The sequence below is a fragment of the Grammomys surdaster genome, unplaced genomic scaffold (assembly GCF_004785775.1).
Source record: "Grammomys surdaster isolate TR1022 unplaced genomic scaffold, NIH_TR_1.0 126185, whole genome shotgun sequence".
NCBI classification, from domain to species: Eukaryota; Metazoa; Chordata; class Mammalia; order Rodentia; family Muridae; genus Grammomys; species Grammomys surdaster.
In genome coordinates, this window is record NW_021620991.1 from 342001 (window position 1) to 358123 (window position 16123).

Below are 16123 nucleotides of genomic sequence, written 5' to 3' on the forward strand. Positions count from 1 at the left end.
ATGCTGCTCGTTTTCTACACACCAAGATGGCGGGGGGGAGGAGAGGAGGGGGGTGGGTGCTTCATACCCCTCTGTTCCCTTGGTGGAGCCAAGCTGAGGTCTCTGACTTTACGGCATCTCTCTGAGCTGCCGCTCAGTTGGGAGAGTTGGGAGAGGCGGCCCTGTGGTAGCTAGGAGCTGATCTCTGGATGTAACAGGCTTGTCTGCAGACTCAGTACTCAGGGGAATCCGCTTAGCCCACTACCCCTTGTATTCAAATTGAATTCAGTGCAGTCTTCCCTTCCCAGGACTCTCATGGGGAGCATGAGCCCCTGTATGGAGAGCAAACCCAGCAAGTGTCTTGGGGTGGGGAAAATGATGGCGATGATGGTGATGATGGTCACGATAGAAGTGGAGGTGGATGGTGATGGTTTGGTATTCCACTTGGGACAGGATCATTCTCTAGCAGACTGGGAACTTACTGTATCACCAACCGTCCCGCCTTAGCCTCCTTCAGTGCAGGGATCACGGGTGTAAGCCACCACACCTGACTGTGATGTGTTTCCTAGTAGGTGGTTTCGTTCCCTCTCCAAATTGTCTTCTCAGAAGCAGAGAAGAAAGACTTTCATGTCTTCCCCTGCCTTCTCCAGGGCAGCCTGGGCAGTGTTTTCTGTAGCACTACCTGGTCTCTTGTTTCAGGATATCGACTGGGTGCAGACGGAGAAGCACGTGTTCGAGCAGGCGTCCAGCAACCCCTTCCTGGTTGGCTTACACTCCTGCTTCCAGACAACGAGCCGGTAAGAAGCAAAGTGTTTCTGTATGTTCTGCTGCTTTCTGATAAGAACCTCCCGGAAGCCAAGCTAGACCGAAGTTCCAGCTGTCCCCCACAAGCCTCCTCCAGCTGCAAGAGTTGGGTTTTTAGGTCATCAAACTTATCCTGTGGTTCCCACTGGTTGGTGTCATATGCAATAGACTTCACACATCTGAGTTTATGGGATACCATTGGTGGGATCTTCATGAAGGCATCCTACCAAAGGCAGGTCCTAGGTGGTCTCAGCTCACCTGAGAAGCCCTGGACCAAACTTGAGCCTTTTCCCAAACCAGTTGAGCCGGTAACATTCCCGCTTGTAACTGCCAAATGTGTCACAGATTGTATCCTTTCTCCTGCCTGAAGACTGGCCATGCTGCCTCAGGATGCCTGGTCCCCAAGGCTTCCCATGTTACTGCTTCCATGGTACGGACCTAAGCCATGCGTAGGAAGCACTAATCTGAGGTCTTTCTCCTGCTCAGTGGCAGCTCTGACTACTTTGTGAGGAAATCCAAGCTTCCTGTGCATGGGGAAGAAGATATTATACCCAGGCCCTGTCTCTATAGTCTTTAGTCTTGCCCTTACCTCATAGACTCTTATCTCCCTGTTCCTGGCCCTCCCCAGAGCCAGAGTCACTAAAAGCGCTCAGCAGTCAATGGTCCCCTTCGTGCATCTACATGGTTCTGTCTCTGAACTGCATTGGCCCTGACCATGTCTCCCGTGAATAGGAACAAGCCCTAGGGAAGGCAACCCAGCCTGGTCTTTAAGTTCCTGAAGGGTGAGATTGCAAAGAACAGCTGTGCTCTGGTCAGCGTTTGCAGGGATGCTGCTGAAGCAAGGGTCAGGAGTTCCAACCTCAGGTCACCCCGGTGCAGAAGCTGATGCAGCAGCCTCAGCAGCCACCGCGAGGTCCCATCCCAGGGGTAGTATCTGTCACATCTACTTTCTTTGTACTGGATCTATCACCGACACTGGAAACATTTGGCGTGGGTTGGTTAGGTTCTGCATCTTCCCTTGGCTGCTTCAGCCTTCGGTAACTGTATATGCATGTGTCCCTTTCTGATTGTGACCTTCCCTCAGAGTAGGGCTTGCTGTGTGTTTTTCAATCTCCGGCAGTTGGGTAATGCCTGTCACTTAGTAAACTGTGATGTTCGGAAGGGTTTCCTTATTAAGGTAAAATCTCGTTTCCTGTACAAATATAAAATGTGCACTTGTGAATTTCATGGTTTGTAGGGGAACCAGTAAAATGTTGCAGCCTGCCCTGGCTCCTGGCATCTGGGATGTCAGTGGATCCACTGTGGCCTCGGAGCAGGGTTGGCAACTGTGATGTCAGTGGATCACTGTGGCTGGGAGCAGGGTTAGCAATGTTCTTTCACTGACAGACCTAACTTGCTGGCTGACCATGGAGTCCCTCTTACAGATTTGGGAAGTAACTCAGAGGCCACAAAACATCTCTAGAAAGAAGTATGAGAAAAGAGCATAAGCCACACAGTGCCAAGTCCCCCAAGATGTCTTGTTGTCACTTGGGTCTGCCCTAAAGGCTTGCTGGCAACATTCCAGTCTAGGCCAGAGCCCATGCTTCCTGGCTGTCTGTTCCTGCCCTGTGCAAACACTTCATGTGTTTCCTCTGGGAACAAAGCTGGAAAGTTCTGGAAGGTACTGTGGAATTAGCAGAAATGTATAGCAAGGCTGTTCATGGCTACCTACTCAAGAATGTGAGCCCCTGGTGCGGGAAGCCTTTCTCCTGGTTGGTGCCGTATCTTTGCACAAGCCAATGGCAGGATTGTTTGCCAGCCCCAAGAAAAGAGAAGTCAGCTCCTCCCTCAGTCAGAGACAGAGGGAGGGCTGTCTCAGTTGCAAAGCCACCAGGAGCAGAAAATCTGGTGCCTGCAGTTGGACACAGGATATGCCTGGATGCCTTACCTTGCCTATCCTGCCATCTTAATAACCACAGTGTTTCTAAAGACTTTCTCCCAGGAACTCATCCTGGGTTCTTGCCGAGACCGTTGCTGGTCTGGATGAGTGTCAGTGTGTTCTGCCTCCCAGCAGATCACACACAACAGGAAACCGACGAAGCTCCAGGCAGGATGCTAGCTAGCGCTTGCTGGCAGCTGTGAGTGGAAATCCAGTCAATAAAAGGCAATGGTTTCCACATGTGCCTGGCGATTATAAAAAGGCCTCTCTGCGGGGTTGGGGGATGGGGGGAGAGGGGATAAGGATTTCTTTCTTTCCTTCCCAAATCCAGCAGTGCCTATTCTGGTGGGCCCCACTGAATCCCTGCTCTCCACACGCCAACAACCACTTCCATGGCATGTGTATAACATGCTGCAAGACAGGGCACTCTAACACTAGGCATCTGCTTGCGGGAAGCCATACCCCACGTCTACAGTCTTTTCTAGACAGTAACCAGAATTAAAACCTCTCCCACAAAAACCTCGAAAAACAGAGAAAACATTTCAGCTTTAAGCTGTTCCAGAGAAAGGGGCAACCTAAAAAGCCTGCCAGGGTGACTCCTTTTTTAGCCCCCTGGTGTGTGCTCCCCTCTCAATTTAAGTGTAGCCTAGGAACAAGGATGCAGGCTGCTACCAAAATATCAATTGCTGACTAGGGAGTTGCTGGAGATAGAAGGTAGGCTTATCATGTGCAGAGCCTCAGATTCAATCCCTAACGCCAGAGAGGGCAAGGGGAGGGGGAGAAAGAAAGGGAGGGGAAGCGGGGAGGGAGGGAGAGAGAAAGAGGAGAATTTAGTTAGCTTGACCTGCTGTGAGTTGCTTTCTTTCTTTCTTTTTTTTTTTTTTTTAATTTATTACTATCCTGTGTGGGAGGAGGAGATGTGTTAGCCTGTCTGGAGGTCAGAAGACAGCTTTGTAAAGTGGTTTCTTTCCTTCCATCTTTATATGGGTTGCAGGGATCAAACTCGGGTTACCAGGCTTGCTGTACAAGCTTTCCCGCCCATACCCACAAGTTCACTTTTTAAGGCTGGGCAAATCTCTCACCATTCGTCCTTGGAGGGGCGCCCATAGGCATCCTGACTTAGAGGAAACTTTAGACACTTGCCTACAGTAGCTTATGGATATTAGGTGCCACTTGATCCTTTGTGTCTTGTTGTTTATAAATAGAGACCTATAGAATCTACCACAGCACTGGAGAGGGAGAGAGCTTTTTCCTCTCTGAGATCAGGACGTAATCCCCCCTGGGACAGGTCACGGATCTATCAGGAGTAGCCCCAGAAGGCTGGCACCCAGACTAGGATGTGGGAGTGAAGAAGGTCCCTTGTATCCACAGCTGGCTAGCACATCAGAGCTGAGCATAGCCACAGGAGCAGCAGGTGATCTGAGAGCGCCCTTGGCCTGTCACTCGACATTAGTAAGAGGAAGGGAAAAGTCCCCTGATGCAAGATCGCCTAGTACTTCAGGAACAAGCCAAGCAGCCAGTAACTGCTGGGCAGGGCTAGGCTGGACACTGGAAGGAGAGCCATTGGATGTGGTAGATATAGCCAGTGAGATCAGTGTGACGAGGACCCAAGAAGGTGACTTACTGTGACCTTGAGCAGAGTGACCAGGTCCGGCCCTCAGGACACTCCCCCATGCAATTTGGAGGGGCTGTGGCCTCAAGAGTTTCACCAGGGCCCAAATTGCTGTGAACTTGGCAAGACTCACTCAGAGGCCCTGGGAGAGAGGGAAGATGACTCAGGCTCTGTCACTCACTGTGTCACGCTAGAGCCCAGAATGGAAAGAGCCGGTGTTGAGTGGCAGCTGCAGAGCTGAGCGTGGGAGCCGTGTCAGCCTTCATGGTAACAGCATGACATCGTAACCCCCTGAAATGGTTGCCGTGCAGCCCCAGCAGCCTCTTATTGTAGAACACAGCTCTGGTCACTAGGCAGGCCTGTTCCAGGAGTCCAGAACAATATAGTTCTCCAGGGAGAAGGGATCTCCAGGGAGAAGGGTTGCTCCGGGGCAGGTGAACTGCAGCTCACGTGGATGTATTTGTTAAATGTTGGCTCTCTGTGCCATCTTAAGAACACTGGATAGCTGTTGGTGACTCATCAGGAGGTCCCAGACAGCAAAGGGACACTTGGGACCCTGGGACATAGCTTGTGTCCAATGAATGATAACACAGGTATTTCTCCCAATTAGGGCATGCCCTCCCCCATCTGTGAGAGAGCTGTCTACTCCGACAGGTTGCTCTTGGGTGTGTTGTTGGGGGTGGGAATGAGGTCAGGTCACACTCTCCTCAGCCAAGTCCTTGAGCCAGTGGCCTTGACTGACAGACCTAAAGGTGATTGTCCCATCATGGGTGGGTATGAGATTGTAAAGTACCCCTCTCTCCATTCAGAGCGAACAGCCTTCCTGCTACGATCTGCCTTGCCCTGGGGACAGTGCCTGGCTTCACAAGCATATGGGACTCCTATTGTTAAATTGACTCTCAGGATCAGCCCTGAAAGTCAACTTCTCCACCCCACCCCCTTCCTTTCTCTCCAAAGAGAGTGTTACTATGTAGCTGTTTCTAGAACTTTCTATTCTCCTGACTCCATCTGCTGAGTGCCAGGTTCACAGGCACATGTGTGCTATCATGGGTACCATTCAACTTTCCTTTGTTTACTGGTTGTTATAAAGGGTCAAACCTAGAACTTTGTGTATTCAAAGCAGGTGTTCTACCACTGAGCCACGCCCTAGTTCTTCTGTGGGGTGGGGGACCTATGTGTGTATATGCTGGTGTACTTGCCTGTGCATGTATAAAGGCCAGAAGTTGACTTCAAATGTCTTTCTCAGCCACCCCCTCTACTTTTTTTTATTTTTTGAGACACATTGCCCTCCCCCACAGGGTTTATGTCTCATCTCCCTCAGGCTGCTGATGCTAGCCAGGCCACTTCTAGGTGACTGGCAAGAATGGTCAGCTCGGTCCTCTTTCTTGCCGGGATAGAATCCTAAGATGGCACAGTGCCAGCCACAAGCATAAGTCACATGTCACCAGAAAAGGGAATCGAGAAAGGCAGACAGAAAGGGGGTGGGAGGTGGGGGGAGTTATGGGGGGGGCAGGAGAGAGGGAACCAAACCTTTTAATTCCCCTCAGGCAGATGTGTGTTTCTGTGTAGATGGAAGGGACAGTGGAGAGCTTCCACTCATGGCCCTGAGTTCTGGCTAACAGCAGAGCTGCTGCTGTGGGCAAGCTGTAAGAGACAAGAACCGTCCCTCCTATCCTATCCTCCTATCTACACCTATCCACTCAAAGTCCCGGCAAAGGGAAAGGTATTTATCTTGTCAGGAAATCTACATCTATTTTTGCTTTACCGTCAAGAGATCACTGTGGGCTGGGGAGATGTCTCAGCAGTTACAGCACAAAGAGGACTGGGTTTTGGATCCCAGAACCCATGTGAATGTTGGGCAGGTCTATAATTCTAGTTCCAGCCTTGGAAAGTGGTGGAGTCAAGGGATCTCCTAAGCAAGTTGACTAGCAACAGGATCGGTACCAATCAGTGAGATCAGTGTTTGATTGAGAGACCCTGCCTCAGTGAATAAGGTTGAAAGAGCTGTAGAGGAAGACTCACAACATCAACTTCAGAGCTCCAAACATACATGAGTGCCTACACACATACAAACATGCATATACATGTATATAAACACCACACATGAGTGTAAAGTTCTCCCAAAAGAAAAAAGATCATTTTGCCTCAGAAAGTCCCCAGTTCTTAAAACAGCTGGATTTTTCACTCCCTGGGGCACCTGAAGTGAAAATTATGTCACCTAAACACTGTTGGGCGGTCCTGATGCTCGACTGTTCTTGGATACCAGAGGAAGCCATGTCCTGTGTTAGTCTGACATGTGCTTTCAAACTTTGCTGCTATTTAGGACTTTTTCATGGCTTGGCTATTTGTGTTGTTGCTTGGTTGATACATAGTTTCCTCTTCTTAGGTAATCTTTATTCTATCTATTTTATTCTGCGGAAAATCCTAAATACTACTGGAATTTATCAGCACCAACTAGTTTTATTATGTATTTATATGTATGTGTGTGCAGATGCCTTTTGAGGCCAGAAGAGGGCAGCAGATCCCCTGGAGCTGGGGTTACAGACAGTTTTAAGCCCACTGATGTGGGTGTTGGGAACTGAACTTGGGTCCTATGCCAAAGCAGTATACATTCATAATCACTAAGCCACCTTCCAGCCTTTTCCCTTTTTTTGGTATGTTACTAGGGAGGGAGGCCAGATCCTCAGACGTGACAGGTGAGCACTGTCCGAGCCACAGGCCCAGGATTATCTCTTGGTAGATACCTATGGGGATTTTCCTCAATGCCTTCCTGCTTTGGGGCTTCTAGGTGGTAACATTCTCCCCAGCCATCAGTTGCTTCCTCCTGTTGCTCGGTTTCTCTGACACTTTCTGACTCTGGGCAGAGTGTTGGGCTCATACCCCATGGTACATAAGGATGCCCCCACCTCTCTGAGCTACATTGACAGGCAGTTCATAGCATACTCTGCTTCTGTTCCTGTAGACACTCAAGCCAGTCGGCTCCCTCCCCTCCCCTATAGAAGATCTCTTTGAACGAGATTTTTAAAAATCCTCTTATTGGACCTACTGTATCAGGTTCCCTTGCCTGTCCACATCTTTCTTCACAGAGTCTTTTCTGGGTCAGGGAATGGGGGTCTGAGTCTCTCCTTCACACTGAGAATGGCTCCTGGTTTGTGTTCTTGGTGTGGCAGGGTTTGAGCCTCATCTCTGTTCTCTTAGGCCTCAGTTGTGGGTCTGGTCTCTTGTTCTATGTGATGCCAACTGGTGTCTAGACTGATTCCTCTGTGCACTTTCCTGTCAGCTACTGGGTGCAGAGGCAGGGCCTAGGAATGAGATCTCCATTTACTTTGTAGGCTGTCTGACATTGGGACTAGGTAAGCTTTGGTGTCTTGTGTCTCTCTCCATATAATCAGGAAAATGGCAGATTTTACCTCCTGGTTTGGGGAATAAATGAGTTCAATAGAGGGTCCAGGCCATCAAAACTTTTGTGTCATTGTTACTATTTGTAGCCAGAGTTAGCAACATTTTTCAAATGACCAGGTAATGGGTGTTGCCCAATGTCTTGACTACAGGGATGTGATCTGAGAACCAGTCATTACACACACGCCTGCTCCTGATTATCACAGCTTATATAGACTAAGTCATGATGTCACTTGGGGACAGCTGTGGCTTGTGACCGATTTCACCCTCTTGGCTGGATAGTCTTCATTATGGCTATGTGCTCTGGCACAAAAACCATAGACAAATGTAAGAGATGTGCATGGCAGGACACGGTGGTGTGTTCCTGTAATCCCTGCACTCTGGAGGCAGAGGCAGAAGATCAAAGTTCAAGACCTTAAGACTTTCCTTGGCCTCTGCCTCTCTCCTCTCTCTCTCTCTCTCTCTCTCTCTCTCTCTCTCTCACACACACACACACACACACACACACACACAGAGAGAGAGAGACACACACAGAGAGAGAGAAGGACAGGGAGAGGGAAAGGGAGAGAGAGAGAGAGAGAGAGAGAGAGAGAGAGAGAGAGAGATGAATAAAATGTGTTCAAATAAAGCACAAGGCAGTGACCAGCCAGCCAGGCCCAAGCTCTTGTTACTTCTTGATCGGTCCCACATTGCCTTGTTCCATCAGGTTTTTCTCTCTAGACCAAGGTCAGGCCTGGAAAACAGGGGCAGTCGTCCTAAAGGGTCTTCCTTTCTCTGGGTCCTCTCCTGATGAGAGAAGCAATGGGCTTAGCCACTACCTGCAGCTTTCTCTGGCCCTGGACTCTGGAGCCCACTGTTTCTCCTTATGCCCTTTCTCCCTTTGCCTATGTGGATGGATCCATTTCTACTGGTTTTTACTAACTTTTGCACATCTTCTTAAGAATAAGCAATAATATCTACCATCTGAACCATTAACTTGCTTCTTTTCTATAGTGGTCTGGCCTTAAAGGCATTAGGGATCTGACTTAGAAGTGTTGAGGGCTCTGTCAGACCCATGCCCCTCCCTCTAAGTCTCCCTTAGGGGTTGGTATGGCTATAGGACCAAAAGAACCATGGACAGTGACAGGTGCTCAATTGCCTGAACCACAGACACCTGTGCATACACCTGTGCCGAAGTCTGAGCACAGGTGTTGGCTTCAACCTGGCTGAGAAACATAGCCATGGCCCAAGACAAAACCTAAGGCTAAGGAACTTGGCGTGGGAAGTGCCTGCCAAGCACACAGAGAAAAACTGTGGGAACAGATGTGACCTTGTATTGTCACGGCCACATACACCCAAGCCAACCCAAGTCACCTGCAGAGCTACTCACATGGTCCTCCTGCGGGATTTCTGCTTTGAAGAAATGCCTAAAATAGTGCCAAGGCTTTATCTGTAGGCCCCTCCCCTACAAAAAAAAAATCCTTCATTTCACAGCTGCTTTTGTAACAGAAACAGAAAGCCGGTGGGGCTTGTAAAGACAGCTGCTCAACTCCGACAACCTGACTCAGTAGAAGGAGAGAGCTGACTCCTGAAACTTGTACACACAGAGCTTCACACGCATGCTGTGGCAAGTACACGCCAGGCACACCACGCCACACCTCACCCCACAAAATAAATGAAAGAAATCTAGGCATAATGGTACACACCTGTAATCCAAGCACTCAGGAGGCCAAGGCAGGAGGATCAAACTTCAACACCAGCCTGGTTTGTGTTGTGAGAGGGAGGGAGAGAAGAGAGATCCATCACTGTTAGGAGGCTCCCTCAGAGCCAGCCCCGTACAGAAATGGCCTATGCAGGAATTTACCATGACCTCTAGACAGAGATGTTCCCATTCTGCCTTTGTGGGGTTTTGTGGGGTTCAGGTTAAGATGCTCGCCTGTTTTCTGATGTGGCCAAAGTTTCTCCCTATTAAAGGAAGCCATTATCACCAATGCTTAAGTATATCCACTAGAAGTGTCGGCACTTGAGGAAGGAGCAAAGCTCCTCCTGGTATGTGATTCCCGGTATGTGGGGGAAATATCTGTTTACAGTACCCAGGGAGTTTTAAAGAGATGCCTTTGACTAATTTTGAGATGTTAGACATCTCATGGAGTCTGACAGGCATCATGGGACTCACCTCCCATGGAGACATGATCATTATGTGGACACTTGGAGGTACGTTGGGTTCTTCATGACTCAGAGTTGACTTTTCTACTTGTCTGTACCAGGGACACTGCCTTGTAAGGGCCAGAGAGCAGACACCTTCACTTATGTGGAACAATAGCAGAAAAGTCACCACAGGTGATTCACAGTTGGGGTGCACCAGTTCTGCCTTATACTCTGAGTTCTCCTCTGTGGCTTCAACCAGGATATGTCAAAACTCCTTGGGGGGTGGGGGTTGTATGTGATGAACATGTACTGACATGTGTGGTGCTGGGGGTGGAACCATGGTCCCACATATGCTAAGCAAGCACTCTACCACCGCACTGCATCCCAGACTCAGGTTCTGACTTTCCTTGGTGTTATTCCCTAACAATACAAAGTAATAATGTGCATAGTTTTCTCTTTGCCTTGAGCATTGTGAACAATCCAGAAATGTATTACACTGTAGCAGAGGGTCCATTTTACATACAGGGCTTGAGCAGCAGTGATTTCAGTCACTGAAAAGAATCCTGCAACTAATCCCTGCATGAATATCAAGAGACAACTATATAGATAATGAACGTGGCTTTGTTTTAATAAAACTTTACTTACAAAGAGGACTGCAGCAGACCAGTGACTCCCTGAGGGAAAGCAAAGGATTTTGCATAAGACTTATCCCATAGAAGCTAGAAAGATGAATAAGACCAGAAAAGGTCTCTCAGCCCTAACAAAAACATCATAAAATTTTCTTCAGGACCAAGACACCTGGGGCTGGCTTGCCACTGGTCTAGTGCTGGGGGCTTTTGTTCTGATTTCCACATAGTAGGGATTATTTCTCTTGTAAATACATACTTTAAAATTTGGTGAGCGGCCGGGTGGTGGTGGTGGTGCATGCCTTTAATCCCAGCACTTGGTAGGCAGAGGCAGGCAGATTTCTGAGTTCGAGGCCAGCCTGGTCTACTAAGTGAGTTCCAGGACAGCCAGGGCTACACAAAGAAACCCTGTCTCAAAAGAAAATAAAAAAAAAAAAAATTTTTTTTTTTGGTGAGTGTTTTATAGCAGTTTAACTTGCTGTGTCAGTTTTCCTGTCTTCCCTGGTCTCTTGCCAGAGCTATGGAGACTGAATTCAGGCATCTGCACATGGTAGATTCACAGTTAGCCAGTAAGATTCCATCCAGCATGCTGAGAGCTCTTGAGGAACCAAGAGAGGAAGGGTTTGCTTGCTCCTTCCCACACTGGCTCCCATGCTGGTGGATAGCACCACTGTGAGCAACAAACTGCAGATTTGCTGCAAACATTTCCGAAGGTAAACATTCCGGGCAAACATGAGCTGCCAACCCAGATGTCCCCAAGGTGCCCTCAACAGGGCATCTCGGGAAATTATCATGAATTGAATTTTGAAAATTAAGTCTTATTAAATGCAGCAGAGATCCTATTAGTGAGAGAAACCACATGGCCAGTGTTCAGAGACACGAGGGGCCTGTGTGCTGAAGCCCAGTTCCTAAAAGATTTATCCACAAAGCTCAGACTTCACCTCTGCCTGACCCCTGCCACCTCTCCACTCGCCTAGCCACTGGGCTGCTGCTATCTCAGACTCATCGAATCATGACCACCTCCCTCTGGACCTACTGTGTCAGCCCCACCCTTTCTAATCCCTATTCCCTGATACCCAGCTACTGGCTCTTCCTTTCAGTAGAGCCTGGCTCTTCCCCATTTCTCTCCTCCCTGATCCACACAGACCCCCTCTCAGCAGATGGACAGGCACCGCTGTGGTTCCTGGACCTGCCCATTTACATATCCCTGGGGTCTATCCACATATAGAGACTAGAGCAGTCGACCTTTAAACCATGTTCCCCTAACATGCTCACCTGCCCTATATCTGACTGGTCACCTGCTCCATGGATTCCCTCTTTGTCCATCTGAACCAGGATGGCCCACAGCTCATTGCTTTCCCCTTACCTCATGTTCCATCAGGCCTCCCCGTGCTCTGTCAGTCCTCTGCTTTCTCTTTGGTCACTTGTTCTCCTATCCTTAACCCCAGGGCCTCTAGCCTCTATCTCTGCCTTATTATGACCTTTTTGTTTTTAACCCCTAAAACAGACATAGCACCATTGGGAACACAGATAAACCAATAGGTGAATGAACACCCAAGTCTTTGTTTCTATGTTTGTTTGTTTCAAAACAAGGTTTCTCTGTGTAGCCCTGGCTGTCCTGGAACTCACTCTGTAGACCAGGCTGGCCTCGAACTCATAAAGATCCACCTGCCTCTGCCTCCCGAGTGCTGGGATTAAAGGAATGCACCACCACTGCCCAGCCTAAGTCCTTATTCCTTGTTTTCCAAAAACAGTTTCCTATCTTGGCATCATGTGATGAAGCCACATCTATCATCCAACATGGTCTTGGACCCCAGATGTCAGCATCTGAAACCATGCCTCACGCATCACTGGTCCAAACACCAAACTCAGCCTTAGCCTTCCTTTCACCTTGAGGTTTTCCCTGACCCCAGGAGCTCCCAGGTGGCCTATCACCTCTTTGTTTTGTTCACTTATGAATCTCTGTAAGAGGCAGCAGGTCAGCACCAAGGGGTGACTCAATTAGAAGCTGAAAAAGCAATTCCCCGTGGAGGTTCCACTCACTCTGGTCCTGTTGGTGGTGCCTTCACCTATGGCATGTTTCAGGGTGGTTTTGATCCCTGATCTGTTGCCCTTCTCTCCTGTCCAGGTTGTTCCTGGTCATTGAGTATGTCAACGGTGGGGACCTCATGTTCCACATGCAGAGGCAGAGGAAGCTTCCAGAGGAACACGCCAGGTGAGTCCAAAAAAAATAAAGCGTGGCCTTGGGACTTTCCTCAGGAGGCCAGCAGTGAAAAGAAGGAGTGAGATTTGGGCAGAAGGTGGCAAAAATGAGACCCCTCGTGGTATAAGAAAATCCAAAGCCTCTGGGGGTGGGTGGGAATCTTAGGAGCTTTGTGCCCCGGGCAGGTCCCTCCCCAGACTTTGAGCAGAGGCCAGGCTCACTGGCTTTTAATTTTCATAACTGTGATGTCTTGGCTTTGTCCTCTTCCCTGTAAAGTCCACAATCCCTCAGCAGTAGAGTACAGCAGGCCTTCACTAGCATCAGGAGAGACTCCACAGTCCCATCTCGGGCCTCGAATAGCTGCCATCCAGCCCCCTGTCCTCATGCTTCTCCTGGATGGCCCCCTCCTACTTACCTTAGTTTCCCCCATGAAGTCCTGTGAGTCACGGAGGCCGCTCCTTGCTTGTCCACTTGCTTTTCATAAAACTCCTGGTTAAATGCACACAGTGTTAATGCTGCCACGTTGGCCAGATAGTCAAGTGCTGTGAAGCTGATTATCACCCTACTGTGCAGCCACTGGCACACACAGAGCCTCTTTATGTCTCACACTGGAACCATACCCTGTGAATGCCGACTCCCAGGCCCCTCATCTCCAGCCCTCCTGCCTGATTCCAGAGGGTGCCCTGAGTGGAATTTCAGATTATCTGTCTTTTTGTATATTTGACTTGGCATGATGTCGTCTTCGAGATTTACCATGTAGCCTGTTGGAAATCCTTTCCTTTTAAAAGGTTGAGTAATAATATTTCATTGCTCTGATAGAGCCTCTCCCTATCCCCATTCCTCTTCCTCTTCAGCAGGATTTGCTGTGTGACCCATGCTGGCCTCAAATCTGCAGCCATGAGCCACTCCACCCTTTACCCACTCATCCATCAGTGCTTACTTCCACATGTTAGATTTTATGAGTAAGGTTGCTATGGACATAGGTGTTCAACACAGCGCTTGAGGACACCCCCCCCCTTCTGATTCTTTTCTCCTTTCAGTTTTTAAAATCCACACACAGTGTAATGGATCTCATAACGGTATTTCCTCATATCCACTGTTCTTACTGGGCCTCCTCTGCTGACTCCAACCTTGGACGCATATGTGTTAGTGGTGTTGTTTGACACGCACCCTTTCTGGTTTTCATGCTTATTCTCTTGTTCGTTCTGGTGCTGGAGACTGTACTCGTGTAAGTGAGGCAGCTTACAGCGAGACTATGAGTGAGGCAGAAGCTTTCACACTGAGCTGCTCATGGCCCTAGCTTTCATGTTCTGAGAGAGACCTCCCTCTGGCCACATATTTCATTCCCACAACCATACACGGGGCATCCAGCGTTCCGAGTTCCCCTCACTTACTCTGGCTGTGGTTAAGCAGCCATTCTGGCAGTTGAGAGGTGGAATCTCACTACAATCTACGTTTGCATTTCCCGGGTGACCAGGATACCTCATGGGGCTCCGTGTGCACCAGCCACTGACTGGCTGCCTGCCACTGTCCCTCTGCTGACTACAGAATGCTCCCCTGCTCCCCGCCTCAGGTTCTATGCTGCTGAGATCTGTATCGCTCTCAACTTCCTTCACGAGAGGGGAATCATCTACCGGGACCTAAAACTGGACAACGTCCTCCTCGATGCTGACGGACACATTAAGCTGACGGACTACGGCATGTGCAAGGTGCCCGCCTCGCCTATCCCCCCAGCTTGTCTGCTCTTGACATCCTGCAGAAGTATTCACTGAGGGATCATAGCTCAGTGTGACCACACTGAGGCACCTCTATGTCAGTGTTCTTGAGGGACACCTCCTAAGAAGCGCCCCTCCTCATGAGATTCACCCTCCTGATAACTCTGTCCCCACAGGAAGGCCTAGGCCCTGGTGATACAACAAGCACTTTTTGTGGAACCCCGAACTATATCGCCCCCGAAATCCTACGAGGAGAAGAGTACGGTGAGTGTTAGCCATGAGGGAGGTAAATGTAGGCAGACACCTTCCAGAAGTCTTCCCAGCTGGTGACATTCACTCAGAGCAGGAACCTGCCTGGCCCACCCATACAATGGCCCTGGCACAGAAAATGGGGAGATATATGGCCATATTATACCCAAAGATAACACAGAACACCCCTCAGGGTATCCCAGCTGGTTACCCCTTTGCATACTTCCTGAGGCCCACCAGATGATGCTGAATAACACTCCTCTTCCTGAGGAGTCTTAAAGCTGGGGAGGAGAAAAAGAACATGAAGCAAAAGACAGACTCAGGATGGGGTCATAGCACCCCAAGTTGATGGCCACTGGCCATGCATATATGGAAGAAACAAAGTGCCCTTGGGAATAGTAGAAGTGCCTCCATCAGGATCCAGAGCAGAGGGTGATCTGGGCACCTTGTAGACATGATAGTGTACTTCCACTCCTCCTCCCCATGGAAACCAGTCATATGCCCTGAGGGCAGGGCATACATATACAGGTACATGTATGTGCATGAGATGGAGGGGGTACATAGCATGCAGTGTATGTGTGTGCATTTGTTTACCATGCACAGAGGCTCATTACACATATATGTGTGCTTGTGCACACACCCACTTTTGCATCCTGGCATTTCCTGCTGTGCAGGTAGGATTACAGGCATGAGCTGTCTATCCCTGACCCATGACGGTGACTCTCAGGGAAACCAGTCATAAATACACCATCACATAAATGAGTGTGGTAGGCAGCATGTGTGAGTTGCCGATCCAAGAGAATAACTGGGTTCCTAGAAGCTGCTTCCGTTGAAGTGGCTCAGTAACCAGAGAAGGAAAGATGGCAGCCTGGAGCCAGAAGTCAGTCTAGAACCCACCAGGGTTCTAACTGACCCTATTCTGTGTGTGCCAGAGCAGGGGACTGACTGTTCTAGAGACAGTAGGGACGGCCAGGCAGAGCTGAAGGCTGATCTTCCCTCCTGCTGCCTAAAAATACTTAACAGAGAGAGAGAGAGAGAGAGAGAGAGAGAGAGAGAGAGAGAGAGAGAGAGAGAGCGAGCGCGAGCTAGCTAGCTGGGCAGTGGTGACCCACACTTTTAATCCCAGCATCAGAAGTCAGAGTCTGGCAGATCTCTGATCAAAGCCAGCCTGGTCTCTATAGAGTTAGTTCCCGAACAACCAGGTCTACACAAAGAAGCCCTGTCTCAAAACAAAACAAAAACGATCTGGAGAGATGGCTCAGCTGTTAAGAGCACCACTTGCTCTTCCAGAGGTCCTGAGTTCAATTCCCAGCAACCATATGGTGGCTCAAAACCATCTGTCATGGAATCTGATGCCCCCTTCTGGTGTATCTGAGGACAGCAACAGTGTACTCACATACATAAAATAAATAAATCTAAGAAAGAAAAAAGAAGAAAGGAAAAAGTAGTGAATGCAAATACAGAGGAAATTATAGCAGTGTTTTCTCATCT

At 49.1% G+C, this 16123-nt stretch overlaps 1 protein-coding gene across 1 annotated transcript in view; it reads left to right on the forward strand.

Moving 5' to 3' along the window:
• Positions 1–16123, forward strand: part of Prkcz (protein kinase C zeta) — a 105971-nt gene that overhangs the window by 80875 nt on the left and 8973 nt on the right. Inside the window, exons 10-13 of the mRNA XM_028757821.1 lie at positions 679–776; positions 12594–12680; positions 14242–14377; positions 14560–14647. Of these exons, the coding sequence (XP_028613654.1) occupies positions 679–776; positions 12594–12680; positions 14242–14377; positions 14560–14647 (409 nt within the window). The remainder of the gene's footprint in view (positions 1–678; positions 777–12593; positions 12681–14241; positions 14378–14559; positions 14648–16123) is intronic.